Raw genomic sequence first — 16,461 nt, forward strand, 5'->3', positions numbered from 1 at the left:
CGGCAGACCGGAAATGCAAGCACGTGCGACAAGTTTTGCAGTTCACTGTGTTGGAAAGTTCAAGCTTGGTGTACTCTGATCTGTGAAATCACATCATGTGGCTATGTGAGATCAAATCCAAGATCAAAACATGACCTCTGCATACAGAAATTTAAAATATAAACCAATCACTCGATTTTTAATGTTTAGTCAACTACAACAAAATCCCGCCTTTTTTCGCAGTGCCGTACAACAGAATTTTGCATACCCAAACTCTAGTCTGACTGAACGGATCAGCTCGGATTGTTAGTATCAATCAAAGTATTTATGTTGATTCAGTGATGTAATAAATTATATTATTTTATATGAATAAATAAAGATAATAACGATGTTTGTGTACTTTTTTCGTTTTTATTTTCTACGAGCACATTATATGTTGGTAGGGTTTCTCTGATCATCATTTTTGTAGTTGGTACAGCAACTATTTTTTTTGTCATCATACATACGGAAGCTCATTTCTGCCACTGAATAAAAAATTAAAACAATTATTGCAAAAATCTCAGATTTTGTTGAATTGTGTTTATGTCATGAAATTCTGACTTATTTCTCAGGATTGCATATTTACATCTTGCAATTCTGTCTTTATAGCTTGCAATTTCGAATTTACGAAGGGAAAAGTCTGAATTTTAAGACTGTTTCATGCAATTCTGAGAAAAAAGTAAAACTTCTGAGGTAAAAGTTGCAATAACTTAAAAAGAAGTATTCAGTGATCACTGGTGTCTAATCCAAACACATCGGCTTTGATTGGCTAATACATTAAAAAGCTCAACAGAAATGTGTGATTGGTTATAATGTTCAGTGTTGCAAAAAAATAAATAAAAAATGTAAACAGATCCTTAATCTGAAGCAATATGTGCACATCTGAATGTAATGCAATGACACATTATTATTTTTGAAATGTAATCATGACAGCCAGTTTTTTTTACTTATTTTGAATATTGTGGGGCATTTTTGTGTCATTAAATTGCATTTTGTTTAACAAGATCAGCTGCGAGTGAAACTCCTTATAAATTACACAGAATATATATATTTTTTGAGAAAGTAAAACTACACAGTTTCCTGTGAGGGTTGGATTTAGTGGTAGGGTGGGCTTAGGGCAATAGAAAATACAGTTTGTACAGTATAAAAACAATAGAGACCTATGTAAAGTACCCACAATTCACAAAAAATATGTGTGTGTGTGTGTGTGTGTGTGTGTAATAGAGCAGTGTTTTTCAATCATGTTCCTGAAGGACCAACACTGCATGTTTTGGATGTCTCCTTTGTCTATTACACCTATTACAGGCCTTTTGGTCTCTGCTAACGAGCTGATTTTCTGAATCAGGTGTGTTTGGTTAAGGAGACATTAGCTGCGTCCCAAATGGCACACTATACACTTTGCACTTATGCGGAACAGCATAGTATATGAATGAACAACACTGAACAGCATAGTATATGAATGTAGCGCTGTCCCAAATGGAAATTTTTTTATTAAGCGGAAATTCAAACCGTTTCCCTGATGACATTTTACGATTGCCAAATTAGTGAAAGAAATGACCAAAGCACCAAATAATACCTGCTATGAGAATAATCGCATTTACCATCGGGAGGTGGTATAATCACTCTCGTAGAAAAATTTAGTTTTCACTTTCCAAAATTAATGAAGTAATCCAACATGTTTGCCCAATAGCTTCCCCGCTTCCGCTAAGTGTACAAAACAGTGGTTGTTGAGTGCGTGAAGTGTCCAACATTCAACACTTCATATTAATGAATACTGAATTGAATACTGTAAGTGCATCGTCCACGTAATTAAAGTGCAATTATTTTTTTTCAGAGTTTTTTTTTTTTTTTTTTTGAGTGAATGCACTACTTACACTATTTATACTACAGAATGGTGTAGAATAGTGCATAAGTATGTGATTTGGGACGCACCTATAGAAAATGTGCAGAGCTGGTGGTCCTCCAGGAACATGGTTGAGAAAAACTGTAATAAAGACAGTTTCAAATTGTGATTTTTGTAGTAACATGCAAAAAAATCACAAAATAATACAAATATTAAATACAATAAGAATAAAAAGAAAGTAGTTAGTGTCAAATTTGTAAATATTGTACAAGCAGACTACTATTACCATTTCTCTGTAGTATAGACTATGCCAGTTTCAATAATATTCACCAAACAATTTTTTTTTAGACATGTAGCTAATATCGAGATAACTGCAGGTGTGGTTAAGTTAGTTCACAGATTTGTGAGTAATTCTATACCTCTCAGTTTTTGTGCGCTATCTGGGAATATTAAAAACCAAATGTTGTCTATCACTGTGTCTCCACAGCGTTTCACCAGCAGGCTGTCCACAGTCCCCTGGAGCAGCAGAAGGGCCAGCGGCAGAGTGGCCCGGTCCCCTGTCAAAACTGTGGCAAACCCTGCAAAGGAGAGGTGCTCCGGGTGCAGAACAAACACTTCCACATCAAGTGCTTTGTTTGCAAAGGTAACACATCGGTCTCTACACACACTCCATTCATACGGACTATTATTATGCGACGGTTATCAGACAGTTACATAATGGCTTTTACACTAAAGGAGTCTTGAAAGGCAACTTCCAGAACCTGAACACAAAACAGATGTGATGAAAACGTCTCAATGTTTTATTGTGCAGCATTTCATGTCAACAAACTCAGTCATTATGTCTGAATGGAAAGGGTGAGGTGCATATTTGTGTGACCGTAGAGAAAGAAAGTTTGTTAAGGTGACTTCGTTTCATCTGTTTGCGATCTGATTTCATTAAGGATTATTCAACTTAATCCAAACCCTTGGATTACTGGGGTTTCCTGTTTTGTCTGTCAGTGTACTGGTGTGTGCATGTGTGCTTATGCATGTGCTAGACCATTTCTCCCAGCACCGGCTGTTTTCAGCTTGATGATGTTGTGAACACAGATAGCGGTTGCTAGGGGATCTTGGGGTTCAGACAATGTGAGCTTCTTAATAGAGTTTAGCACGTTTATTCTTACCCCTGAGCATTAGACAGTTTGATTCCTGCACGCCATTTGTCTAATTACAGTTGCTGCTGTTGTTTTTGTTGATAAGTTTCCACTCTTGGTGCTTTTTATTTTAAATAAGTGTCATGTTTTTAGCTACTGATGAGTGGTTATAGATTTAATCCAGACTTATAAGGGCTAGTTAAAAAAGGCCAAATACATATATTTTGGACATGATGTCAAAAATGGGTCAGTAACAAGGCAAATCAAAGCCTTTTATGTATGTTTAGCTTTAGGACTTGGATTTACATGTACATTAGAAATTACATATTTGAACACAGTAGCAAACCAGGAATACATATCTAAATATAATTTATTTATTCTTTTTTTTTTTTTTGGCTCAGACTCCAAACAAACCAAGAGAACAATATAAATAAATAAAATGGTAACAAAATAATGTTTTTTACACTGTATACAGCATAATATGAATCTTTCCTAGATAACCTATGCTATGCATTTACAATGGTTTGAGGTCAGTAAGACCTTTTTTTTTCGTGAGAAATTAATACTTTATACAAATGTTATAGGCAGGGTTGGGCAAAACTACATTGAAATGCATTTTAAAATAAAATAATAAACACCTTAATTTTAGGTGTATAAAAATAAAGTACAAATAACAGCAGCCACAAAATGTACTAAAATAAAATACTGTATTTTGTATTTTAAAAATACTATAAAACACTTTTAAAAAGGAGCATGACATTTCTTTGCAAGTCTTTTATCAATTAGACCTATTCAATCAATCCCTTTTCCATTAAACTGACTCCGTGAAGTAAACAATACTTGATTTACTTTGCTATTGATAATACTTTGCTATTGGACTCTTCAGTATTCAATATAAAAACTGTATTTGGAGTTTTTGTTTATTAAATATTTGTGTTTATATGTTGTGGCATTTTAATGCTTACATCTTTTCTCTTACTAATTATACAGTAGATCTACTGATCAACTACTGGCATTTGAAACAGCCAATGAAGTATTGAAGGAATCGTCACTGTTAGACTTATTTTTATATTGTTTGTTTTAACGACAAACATGTGGCATCAGCAATCCATCCAAACTTACTAATATTTGTAGTTATACTCTTTCTTTATTAAATTCTTCTTCAAATGGAAGAGTCAGTAACACTCAAAGACTAATCAAAGGATGCATTTGATGTCTTGATGTAGACTTCTTACAAAGTATTTTACAGTATTTTAAAAATACAAAAATACAAGACACTGAAGTATTTTGACACAAAATATTCAACCATTTTCATAAACCCTAATCAAATACAAATGACAAAATACTATTTTATATTTAATATCTTAAATACTGCCCATCACTTGTTATAGAAATATTTTAACACAAAATTGACATTTATAATCTTATTAAACATTTTTAATTCTAATAATCGATGTGCATTTTCCACATACATATTACAAAGCGTTGTTGAAGCATTGAACACATTGTTATCAGTATTCAACAGATTTTATTAAAAATGTTTTTGAGCAACAAATCTGCATATTAAAATAGTTTCTGAAGGATTTCCAAATACAGAGGTTTAATTGGAAAGTAGAAATATTTCTGTTTTGCTAAATATTTTAATGGATAATGATTTTTCGTTATTACAAAAATAAAAAATAAAAAAACCAGCAGCAAAGATTTTCAATATAAAAATAACAGTTCTCCATGGCACCCTCATCTTCAAATAAGACAAATTATGTGGATCTTTCCTGTGTAAAGAGGACCTGTCATACAAAAATCAATTTTAAAAGGAGTTTAAACACAATATTGTGGCAACAGTTTGTGATTTTAATCAGCTTCATAAGGTAAAAATTCTAAACAGTCTGCAGAGGCACTTTGGTTGACATTCTCTCTCTGTACGGAGGAAAGCCCTGCCCGTTAGTGATGAACTCTCCCTCATTAGCATAGGATGTTAGTCTTGTTTTTGAATCTGCTATTATGCCAGGGGTTCTCAAACTCAGCCCTGGAGGGCTGGTGCCCTGCAGATTTTAGCTTCAACTTGCCTCAACACACCTGCATGTTTCTAGAAAGTCTAGTAAGAGCTTGATTAATAGGTGTATTGATAGATCACATGACCAGCAGGGAATGTCTGTATTCATTAACACCAAAGCCTTTTATTTACAGCCTAAATCCTGCACATACTGTATATTCTCAATCATATACCATTTTTTTGACTCACCATTATGAGTACAAAAGCCTCACTGGTTTTATGGGAGTCACTCTGGTTTTGTGGGCGGCTGTTGTTTTTACAGGAAGCATGTGTGAGTGTGTGTGTCTTTCCGACACTCAGTATGCTGTCACACCACCTTCATCTCATTTGTTATGTAAAACATCAAACAAACCAGATGCTTCATCCGAAGATGTTTTGGAGCCTTCGTATGGAGGTCTGGAGAAGGACAGAGACACGTGGGGGAACTCGCTTATCATAAAACTGCCTGTATTTGTTTCATGCACACCATGACAACATGCTAATGTTATTCTGCACAGTGGGGATTTCATTGCTCCATAAAGGCTGGACTGAGCACGCCCAACATTCATTCCAGACATGTGAGCTCAAACAGTGGAATATATTATTTAATCACAATACTCATTTGTATGCATAGACAATTACGTAGAGCAATTTATCTGAATTTTTAATAGAAAGCAAACTTATTTTTATGGGTACTGTAGATGCACTTTTAGTGCATATCTTCATATGGATTAATAATATATATACATTAAAATTTCTTCAGTACATACAACGTTCTCTTTCTTTTTGCATTGAAAAAAACATTTTTGCATAGATATCACAAATGCACATTTTTTGTACATTTTATATGCAATTATTTTGAATACCTGGAGAGAAATATCAGTTCAAAACATGCTCAAATTTGATATTATCAAAGCATTGCATATCAAATATCATTTACTTTTGACTACTTAATATATATGTTTTGTGTGTGTCTGTGTGTATGTCAGGCATGTATAAGATTTTGTTTGCATGATAAGCTTAGATAAAAATATCACGTGGTATCAGTTTCGTGGTATTGTGATTACTCCTCTGAAAAAAGTTCTTTTTAAATGTCTGGGTAAAAAAACAACAACATTTTCCCCTTTGAACACAATACATTTTATTGTAAGCAACATTTAAAATATTTTGGAACAGAAGCTTTTGATGTGGAGGGTCCTTTTCAGCTGGAGATACTGTTGTATATATATATAAACGTACATATACTGTAGTATAGTAATAACATAAAGGAACATTATAACAACATTTTGATGGTTTTAAAACCTTGACTTTTCCAAACCATGGTGCACCTTGAAAACGGTTATCATCCCATGCGTAGTGCATGTGTGTGTGCGGTATGTGTTTACTTTTTAAAACCTGTGACCTACACCCCACTGAAAACACCCTTATACAGCTGCCTTTTGTTCATCTGAATCCCCTGCTGATAGTTTTTTTAGTATTAACACACTCTGCAACTGCACACACACACACACACACACCCCATAGGAAATTCTTGAATCCTGATACTTCATTCAGGGAATATGTTGAAATGGTTTGATTCAAATTCTTAGAAAGTCTGTGATTTCCCGTAAATTTTGTGAGTGTGTGAGTGTGTGTGTGTGTGAGTGTGTGTGTGTGTGTGTGTGTGTGTGTATGTGTGTGTTTGTATGTGTGTGTGTTGAGGCAGCCCATGTTATTTCTCTTTTTTGTGTCCTGATAGCACCAGAGTTCATCTGAAACATGAAGAGTCACATATATTTAGTATGTTTGGCAAGTGATATGATTTCACACACTGCAGACATATGCTGCACTTGTATGCATGAAAATGCTCAAAAGGTTCCATGATTTGTAATTCAAAAACCTATTGATTGTGATGCAAGTTTCTTTGGTATTTAGGGACATTTCAAACTGTGAAATAGAATTTATTTTCATATCACAAATGTGCAGTGATAGGAATAACAGTGTTATAAATAATCAACATTACTACTAACATATTTACTTTTTCCAGTAACAAGTAATTGCAACCTCAGTACTGTTACTGACAATAACGTGGCGTTATATATTTGATATACTGTATCATTCATTATAATTGAACTCACTGAAATGGGAGTGGGGGATATTGGGATGTCGCCTATGATGATTGGTGTGTGTGTGTGTGTGTTTGGGGGTTGGACAATGTTACATTTCTTAAAAAAAAAAACATAATTTATTTTTAGACTTACTTGTTGGCCAGTTCTGTTCAGTGCAGTAAATATTAATATATAAACCAAGATTATTAAGTTGTAAGCCATTTATTATGTTTTATTGTTTTTGTTTATATTACATTTCATAGGTGTTTTATAATAACAATTTATTTATTATAGTGTCCATATTATAATAAACACAATAGTTACTGTTCATGATAATTAGTTACTTTTATAAGGATTTAATTCAGTTACAACCTCAAATCAGAAAAGTTGTGGCAGTATGGAAAATGCAAATAAAAACAATTATTATAATTATTTAGTACAAAAGCAGCATCCAAGAAAGGTCTAGTCCTGTAGGAGCAAAGATAGACAGAGGATAACCAGATTTGCCAACAAAAACGTGAGAAAATTAATGAAATCTTTTAAAACAATTTTCCTAAAAAAAATAGGAAGATATTTAGATATTTCAGATTCAACATTGAATAACATAATTAAAAGGTTCAAAGAATCTGATAGAATTTTGACAAGGAAGTAAGCCTTAGCTGATCCCCAATCTCTCAGACGGCACTGCATCAAGAATCGTCATTCGTCTACAGCATAAGCCAGTGGTTCTCAAACTGTGGTACGCGGGCCTCCTTCTAGTGGTACGCAGAGGAATGAAATATGTCATGTACAAGCTACACACATTTCAAAATTTATCAAAAATTATGTATATAATATGCCATATAGCCATATATTTTTGAGGTAATCTGCCACATTTTTTAACCGTGAAGAGTTGTAGCTGCTTTACTGGGCCTACTACGCTACTGTATTTCAATACTGCTCATTTTGGTGGTACTTGGAGAGACATTTTTTTTCTGAGGTGGTACTTGATGAAAAAAGTTTGAGAACCACTGCCATAAGCGATATCACCACATGGGCTTAGGACTACTTTGGCAAACCTTTGTCAAGTACCACAGTGCGTAGTTACATTCACAAATGTGTTTTTAAGAGCAAATTACATTTTGTGTGATCATCTTACAATTGTCATTTAGAGGCTGTCAAATTTGACAGATAAAATCAGTCCAATTTTACAATATTTGTGTTTTCTGAGGATTTAGATCAATGAATGAACAATGTTTTGGTACTGTGTATGAATGATGTCTTATCTGTCAAAACCAACACAAGGCTCATTGTGAAGATGTAGCCTCACATACATTTCTGGAGAGCGTGAAGTATGAACTGTGCGTATGGCAGCATTTCATCTTTAAAAACAAACGCTACGGGGTGGTAAAACCCTGCTGACGGCTTCTGTTTCTTTTTGTGCTTACCTCCATGTGGACGACTTGCCACTGTTACTAGTTTGTCCAGTTGCTCGTCGCATACGTCGGCAGACTTGAGACACAGAGAAGAGACGACTGCGATGATGGAGTTTGAGTCTGGCGAAGAACGATTTCAGAAATCAGTTAAAATAAAACCTGTTCAAAAACAGTCGGTCAATCAGTTGACAGCTGCTTCTGGTGGATATACACGAAAAGAATAGGTGCAAATGGCACTGACGAGAGAAATTTGATATCTGAAAAAGCGTACACGGGACTAAGCTGAAAAGAAAATGAATGAATGAATGAAAAGGCATACACAGCGGCCTCTGATGGATTCGCAAAAACAAAAACGATAAAAAACGTACCTCCTGCGACGTAAAATGTTGCTGATTATTTTACGGTAATTTACAAGCATTTCAGCATGAAGGGCACTATTGGTAATTGCTTAATTTTAAGTCTAAACATTTACCATGTAAAACTGTGTGCTTCTAACAACAACACAGTTTTTCAAAAGTGAAATTAGTAAAATGAAATTTGAATAGTAAAATTTTATAATTTGAAAATGGAGAGCTAAGCTTGGATTTTACTATCAAAATGTATCCTGCTTTTCTCTTAAAGCTTGTACACATTTGGTGTCTGTAATATTTTTACCATTGCTTGACTATGGGGATGTTTTACATATGAATGCTTTAACCAAATGTCTTCAGCCTTTAAACTCTGTTTATCACAGTGCTCTAAGGTTTGTTACAGGCTATCAGAGACATTGTGAATTGTATGCCAAAGCTGAGTGGCCTTCTCTGAATGTAAGAAGGTATATCCCCCTGGATGACTCTGTTTTACAAGGTTCCTCTATGACTGGTGCCTTCATCCCTAGATTCCCTTCTTCATCAGTCCAAAAGCCAATGCGCCCTATGTTCATTTGACTGTTCCCCTGTTTTGAACTGAAATAGGAAAGCAAGCCTTTAGTCATGCCTCCCTCTCATCCTGGAGTACTCTTCAGTCTGAACAAAAAATGTTTGAGCTCATCCCAATTACATCGTTTGCTCTATCCTTTTTAACAAACAACAACAGTCCATTTCTCGATGTATGTATTTTTTATATATTGTAATGTGATATAGCTGAACCACTAAACTGTATTTTTATATTATATTTATTTTCTATTTCTTATTAATATTTTTTTCATAAGTCGTTGCGGACCTCTTGGCCAGTTCACCCTTGTAAATGAGATCTTGATCTCAATGGGTTTTTATCTGGTTAAATAAAGTAACATATATATTATTACTGAAGTATGACCATGCTTTATTACAGTCTTTTGCTTTCTTTTGAGTCTGCATTTAATTTGTTTAGTTTAGTTGTCATTTCAGTTGTTGAAACCTCCAATGACCATGTTTCACAGTTAAATGAAATCATGCCAGTCTGATTTAACACAGAAGATTAAATTGTTTCCTACTCAAGGACAGAGCACAAAGTGTTTGTGGGCTCAAGGCTACATCAAATTTTTCGTTTTAAACTGTTTTCCACTGCAACTGAGCACACATTGACTTTATATAACAACTCCTCAGATCCTGGAGGATTCAGCTGAATTAATAAATGGCACACTTTATTTAGTTCCCCTTTTAATATAGTGCTCATGAGGGAAATAGAACCACAGAGTCCTCCTATTCATAACCTAACACAAATAACTCAAAATGCTGCATGGAGACCTCAGATGTTTTGAAATGACAAATATGGATTTTTATCTTTTACTGACATTTTTATTGGGAACACATTATGCTCTAATTCCATCTGTCACTTTGGATTTTGAATCAGAAGAGAACCACTCAGATTTCATTAGTATTATGGTATTTTATTTTGCAGATAAAGGCAAGATGTAATAATGATTGGTTACTACCTATTTTCAACTTAAACTCTTAAAATGTATCTTGCAAGTGAAGGCAGGATGATCTGTAAATGTGTGTGTGAGTGAAGTGGGACGCTGACAACAGAGGTGCAGATCCAAATGCAGGGTTAATTATGCAGAGAATGGTCAGGCAAGCAACAGTCAACCCAGGAGCTAAGAGATGTATACTGGCAATCCAAAGTCCTGGTCAATAAGCAGACAGATGGTCAGTACAGGCAAGCAGCAAGCAGCGTAAACAAACAAAACAAAGCGAGGGTCAAAACAAGGCAAGGCAGGGAAAATGTGTCGGAATGTTCACAATCGGTATAACAACACTCAGCAAAGTTTAGTGTGGTGTATAAATAGTCCAACTAATCAGTCTTTGAGCAGTTTCAGCTATATGAGTGTAATCAAACGGGATCAGTAACCAATATGTGTATGTGTGGTGCATGAGTGGATCCTGTAGTCCAAATAATGGCAGATCTGTAGTTCTATACGACCTGTGCGTTTACCAGCAATCTGTAAGTATAACATCACTGGTGCTTGTGACAGCGTGTCTGTGTGGGATGTTTGTTTTTGGTGTTTTCTTTACAGTTGGGGATGTCCTCAACTGGAAATATCCTTCACATATAAAAAGGAATGAAAAAGGGTTTTGTTAAGGGTAATGTTGGATTTCAGATGACTACGTTAAAAGACTAAATTAAAAATACTTGAAATTGAACTTCCATCACAGAAATTTAAATACATCTTAAATATATTTAATGTGTCATAAAATAAAACCTAGAAATATCTAGTGTTACGCCCTGTGTGGCTCAGAGGATGAAAAGTGCTAAACATAATTATGACAACCCAATATATTTTAAATTTCCTTTGAGATGTTAGCTGCTATGAATCTACATAGACAATGTACATGGCAAAACAAAAGTGGTTTACTTTATTTACAATAAAGATAAGAAAGAATAAATAAGAATACTTAATCACCCAGTAAAAAATTAAGTAAATTTACTAATCTTAAATAATAAATAAGTGCAAAATAAGCAATTTGAAACAAACTTGATAGAGGGAAGGAAAATAAAAGAAATTTAAAAAAATTGCAAATGAAATATCCGCTAACTAAACCCTCCCCACCACTAAATACCTAAAGAGAAAGCTGAAAATAGAAATAAAAACATCTTTGACACCCATCACTAAAACTATGGTCGCCGGAGAAAACATACAGAGGGTAGCACCCGCTTCTAACCTAATGGTTTAACACAGAATGATCTACGTGTATCTAAAATGCAAGTCACGTGACAGACCGTACTTTCACTTCCCTTTTATTAGATTTAAGCAGTTGTAGTTTGGATGTTAAGAATAGATGTACAACTCAAAATCATGAAGCAAATCAGAGAACAGGTCAAACACACAAGTGTCACACAGAAAGACAAAGCAGTGACAAGAGACGAAGTATTCCCCCGGTCTGGTCCGAGTTGTCACTGGAGCTCTTAAATGACCCTATCCTCTTCTCACTGGTCTACTCGTAAAAACTCCATGAGCAAATCGGAATGTCTAGATTTTAGAAGGATAGCAAACAGCAAATAAAAACAGAGAGAGGAGGAGGAAAAAATGAAACAACATGTAACACCCCACCCCTTAAAAAACATTATACCCTCAATATTAATGTTTGTACATTCAAAAGAATATGGGGTTAGTTATGTTCTAGAAAGTGCATCAGTGACCACATTATCTACTCCCTTCTTGTGTTGAATTTCAATGTAATAATTTTGAATCAAATCCCCCTCAACAGCCTTTGATTCTAGTTGTGCATTTGACACAAGAAAGTGAGAGGATTGTGGTCTGTGTACACTATTACTGGATAGGAGGTACACCCAACATACACTTCAAAATGTTATGATGATAACTTAATCACGTTCAACACATGGAAATGACAAACCATGAGCCTCAAACAGCATTGTTTCTTAGTTTCTTTAGTGTTTTTTTTTTAAGCTTTTTGAAAAGGGGTGAAATTATTAATGCTTGTTGGCACTGTATTAACCTTATTCTCCGCAGACGAGCGGGCGCTGCCATTTGAATCTTTTTGGCACGAGACTTCCGGTCTCATTCACTTTCATTCATTTTTAGACATTAAAAACTGCTCGTTTCGCTGTTTGATGTTGTAAACTGATATTTGCTTGTTATATTATTCTACTTGGTCTGTATAGTCATGCAAACATTTGTTTGTAGAGCAAGTAGTTTGACCGTTTTTTGGCGTTTATTATTCCTTGTCATTTCTCCCATAGGCGACTGAAATGGAAGTTCTAAGACAATCGCGAAAACAGGCGCACTTCCGCATTTTAGAATAAGGTCAATATGTGTGTTTTTGTTTTTGCTGTATTGCTTTAAGTATTTATTTAGTAAACTATGGCCAGTAGACTGTTCATATTTGCATGTTCAGTGTTTTCTCTTAGTGCTTCAGACTGTCAAGTGTTTACATGGCCATGTTTCGTTCATTATGCTGGTTCACACTAATTTGCACTTGTGTGTTAGTTATCGATTGAGTTAGTGTGTAATTACAGGTCATTAGAGGCAGAAAAGAACACTGTGCTGTAGTGCAGTGAATGCTCAGGACTATGAAGGTGAAAGTCACAGCTGGAGCTTGTGGAGCTCAGCCAAATAAAGATGATGATGCAGGAGTTGTTCTGTTCAGCAGGTTCATTGGCGGAGGTGTGCTAATACCTAACAGTGTTGTTTCCAGCATGTTCTGCTGGATGGCAAAATCATGATGCAGTGTATGATGATGTAGACTCAACTTAACATGTGACAATGCATGTCGATACAAAAATGGTGATAGCCAGCCACCAGTTCAAATACGGATTTTAAAAACTGGGTCAAAGTTACGTTTTCAAAATATTTGATGTTTGATTTAAAGTTTGTAAGGTTAGTTGTAACTCTTTAACATGTGCTTTTCACAGTTTTTCATGACTATATGAAGAGCTATAGTCTGATGTCACTGTATTCAGCACAGACTATGGTACTACAATATAAGCAGCATGAATCATTTTGTATATTCATTAAGTTTATATATTATGTTGAGGCCAGAAAATGAAGCTAATATTTATGTAATCTTTCATTTGCTTTCATTGCATATAAAAATTAAATAAAACAATGGTATCTATAAATATGAATATATTTAATTAAGGTTTAGGGCAGCACGGTGACTCAGTGGTTAGCACTGTTGCCTGACAGTAAGAAGGTCACTGGTTCGAGCCCTGGCTGGGTTAGTTTGCATTCTTGTGTGGAGTTTGCATGTTCTCCCTGCATGTGTTGGTGTGACTTTTATCTGGGTGCTCCGGTTTCCCCCACAGTCCAAAGACATTCGGTACAGGTAAATTGGGTAGGCTAAATAATAATATAATAATAATAATAATTATTATTATTATTATTGTTATTATTATTATTATTATTGTTATTATTATTATTAGTAGTAGTAGTAGTAGTAGTAGTAGTAGTAGTAGTATTATATATTATCAATATTATTGATGGTATTATTATTAATGGTAAAAGCAATAATGACTGGAATAATAATTTTATTTGAAACTACATACATTAAGTAATCAATAAATATTTAATAAATAAATATTTAACAATTAATTATTTTTGACATTGAATAAATGCTGCCTTGATAAACAGAATCATTTTCCTAAAAAAAAAAAAACATTTTTACTATTTTAACTGCAGATGTGACAGCAGTACCCTGTCTGCTGAATTATTGTTGAAGGTTTGATCTCTCAGACTGTGGAAATGTGTCGAGAGACAGCAGATCCCCTCCAGCCAGCCAACTCCCTGAAAGCATGCAGTCCAGCGCCATTTTATGTTGCCAGAGAATGTGGATCACTTCAGCTAGCTCGTGTTGGCTTGGACAGTGCGTATAGGGGTTAAATTACCCTGCAGGAATAAAACGCTTCCCTGTGTTGATGTGAGTCCTGCCAATTACATGTCACTGCTGCTGGCTTTCGCAATACCTTGGCCTTGAGGAGGGAGTTTTAACCTTGCAGCTTCTCGTTGACCTTTCGCCAATAGCTTACTGTATTCTTCCAGAAAGTATGCCAGAAATTCAGGAGATTCCTCAGGTGAGGAACGTGTGAAGGAATTAAAACCTCAGTCAAACACTTTTTCTTATCTTGTTTACTCGCTCTTCTTGCACTGCAAAGTTTAGGTTTCAGAGAGCCAGACATGTTGTGAATGTCTATCCAGAGATTTGATTTCGAGTTCAGTATCAACATTCTCAAGTTACTTTGTTCACCAGTGGTTAGGCTACATAAGGCCAGCAGTACGGAATCTGTGGTACTTTTCCCAAACATTGATGCATTGCAACTCATGTTTGAACAATCAAAGTATGATGCATTGTTTTAGTTTAAATGTAAAACTAGCAAAATGGCTTTCCAATGGGAGCAGAGTAATGAGTTTTGCTAATAAACAATTAGCTTGTTTCTTTTCCTTGGTCTAACTTTTCCCTTCATACTTAATTGAAGACATTCCATTTCTTTGAAAAACAATATTGAAAAATCTGTATTCTCCCAGCAGGCATAGGACGTCAACATGATGTCAGATTTTACGTTGCACCCCAAGGACGTGGAGACATTGCATTTTGTTTGGAAATGAAAATCGGTTTGACATCAGAACTCAACGTCAGGTCGATGCCACTTTCCAACACAACCTAAAATCAACTAAAATATCAACGTCTAATGATGTTACAGCATGACGTTGTGTGGACTATAACGTCTAATGGACGTTGGATTTTGGAAGCCATACCTGACGAATAAGTTTTAATATTTGATGTCAATATGATGTTGTTTTAAGATGTTGTCCTTGACGTTGGATTTTTGTCACTTTCCAACACAACCTTAAATCAACCAAATATCAACATAATTTGATATTAATAATGGACGTCAAAATAACATTGTCCTTAGATGCTGGCTAGACATTGAATTTTAGTCACCTGAAGTCAAAACCTAAATGTAAACTAATGTTAACATCTTACGATATTTTAAACAGAGCTTAAATTCCTTACTATATCATGTACAATAGCATGCATATATGGGCATACAATGATGAAACATTATTTATTTGTCTATAAAATTGCATTTGGTTTCAGAAATTAATTTTGACAAAAGTGTAATATTTCAATTTGAATATTTACTTTAGCATTTTTTGACATTATACTCAAACCACTGTAGAACTTTTGCATATACAGTTGAAGTCAGAATTATTCAACCCCCTGAATTATTAGCCCCCTGTTTATTTTTTCCCCAATTTCTGTTTAACGGAGAGAGTTTTTTTAGCACATTTTTAAACATAAAAAGGCTAAGAGTTTTGACCTTAAAATGATTCTTAAAAAATTAAAAACTGCTTTTATTCTAAACAAAATAAAACAAAAAAGAAGAAAATATATTAGCAGACATACTGTGAAAATATCCTAGCTCTGTTAAACATAATTTGGCAAATATTTAAAAGAGAAAAAAAAAACATTTAAAGGGGGGCTAATAATTCTGACTTCAACCATATGTAGACTACAATAGGCTGTGGATAGTCTACATTTTTATATAAATGAAAACCAGATGGGCGAGGCAGTGGCGCAGTAGGTAGTGCTGTCGCCTCACACAAAGAAGGTCGCTGGGTCCCTGGTTCGAACCTTGGCTCAGTTGACGTTTCTGTGTGGAGTTTGCATGTTCTCACTGCCTTCGCGTGGGTTTTCTCCGGGGTGCTCCGGTTTCCCCCACAGTCCAAAGACATGTGGTACAGGTGAATTGGGTAAGCTATATTGTCCGTAATGTGTGTGTGAATGTGTGTGTGGATGTTTCCCAGAGATGGGTTGCGGCTGGAGGGGCATCTGCTGCATAAAAACTTGCTGGATAAGTTGGTGGTTCATTCCACTGTGGCGACCCCGGATTAATAAAGGGACTAAACCGACAAGAAAATGAATGAATGAAAACCAGGTGGTTCATTCCGCTGTGGCGACCCCGGATTAGTCCCTTTATTAAGCTGACTTATATGTTTTGTTTTCACAAGCAT

The 16,461-nt window shown here is 35.0% G+C and overlaps 1 protein-coding gene across 14 annotated transcripts in view; it reads left to right on the forward strand.

The window, feature by feature from the left end:
- Positions 1-16,461, forward strand: part of ablim2 (actin binding LIM protein family, member 2) — a 120,550-nt gene that overhangs the window by 39,169 nt on the left and 64,920 nt on the right. For all 14 annotated transcript variants that reach the window (XM_073918443.1, XM_073918447.1, XM_073918445.1 and 11 more), the window contains exon 2: positions 2,349-2,504. In XM_073918443.1, coding sequence (XP_073774544.1) covers positions 2,349-2,504 — 156 coding nt within the window. The remainder of the gene's footprint in view (positions 1-2,348; positions 2,505-16,461) is intronic.

The sequence above is a fragment of the Danio rerio genome, chromosome 12 (genome assembly GCF_049306965.1).
Source record: "Danio rerio strain Tuebingen ecotype United States chromosome 12, GRCz12tu, whole genome shotgun sequence".
NCBI classification, from domain to species: domain Eukaryota; kingdom Metazoa; phylum Chordata; class Actinopteri; order Cypriniformes; family Danionidae; genus Danio; species Danio rerio.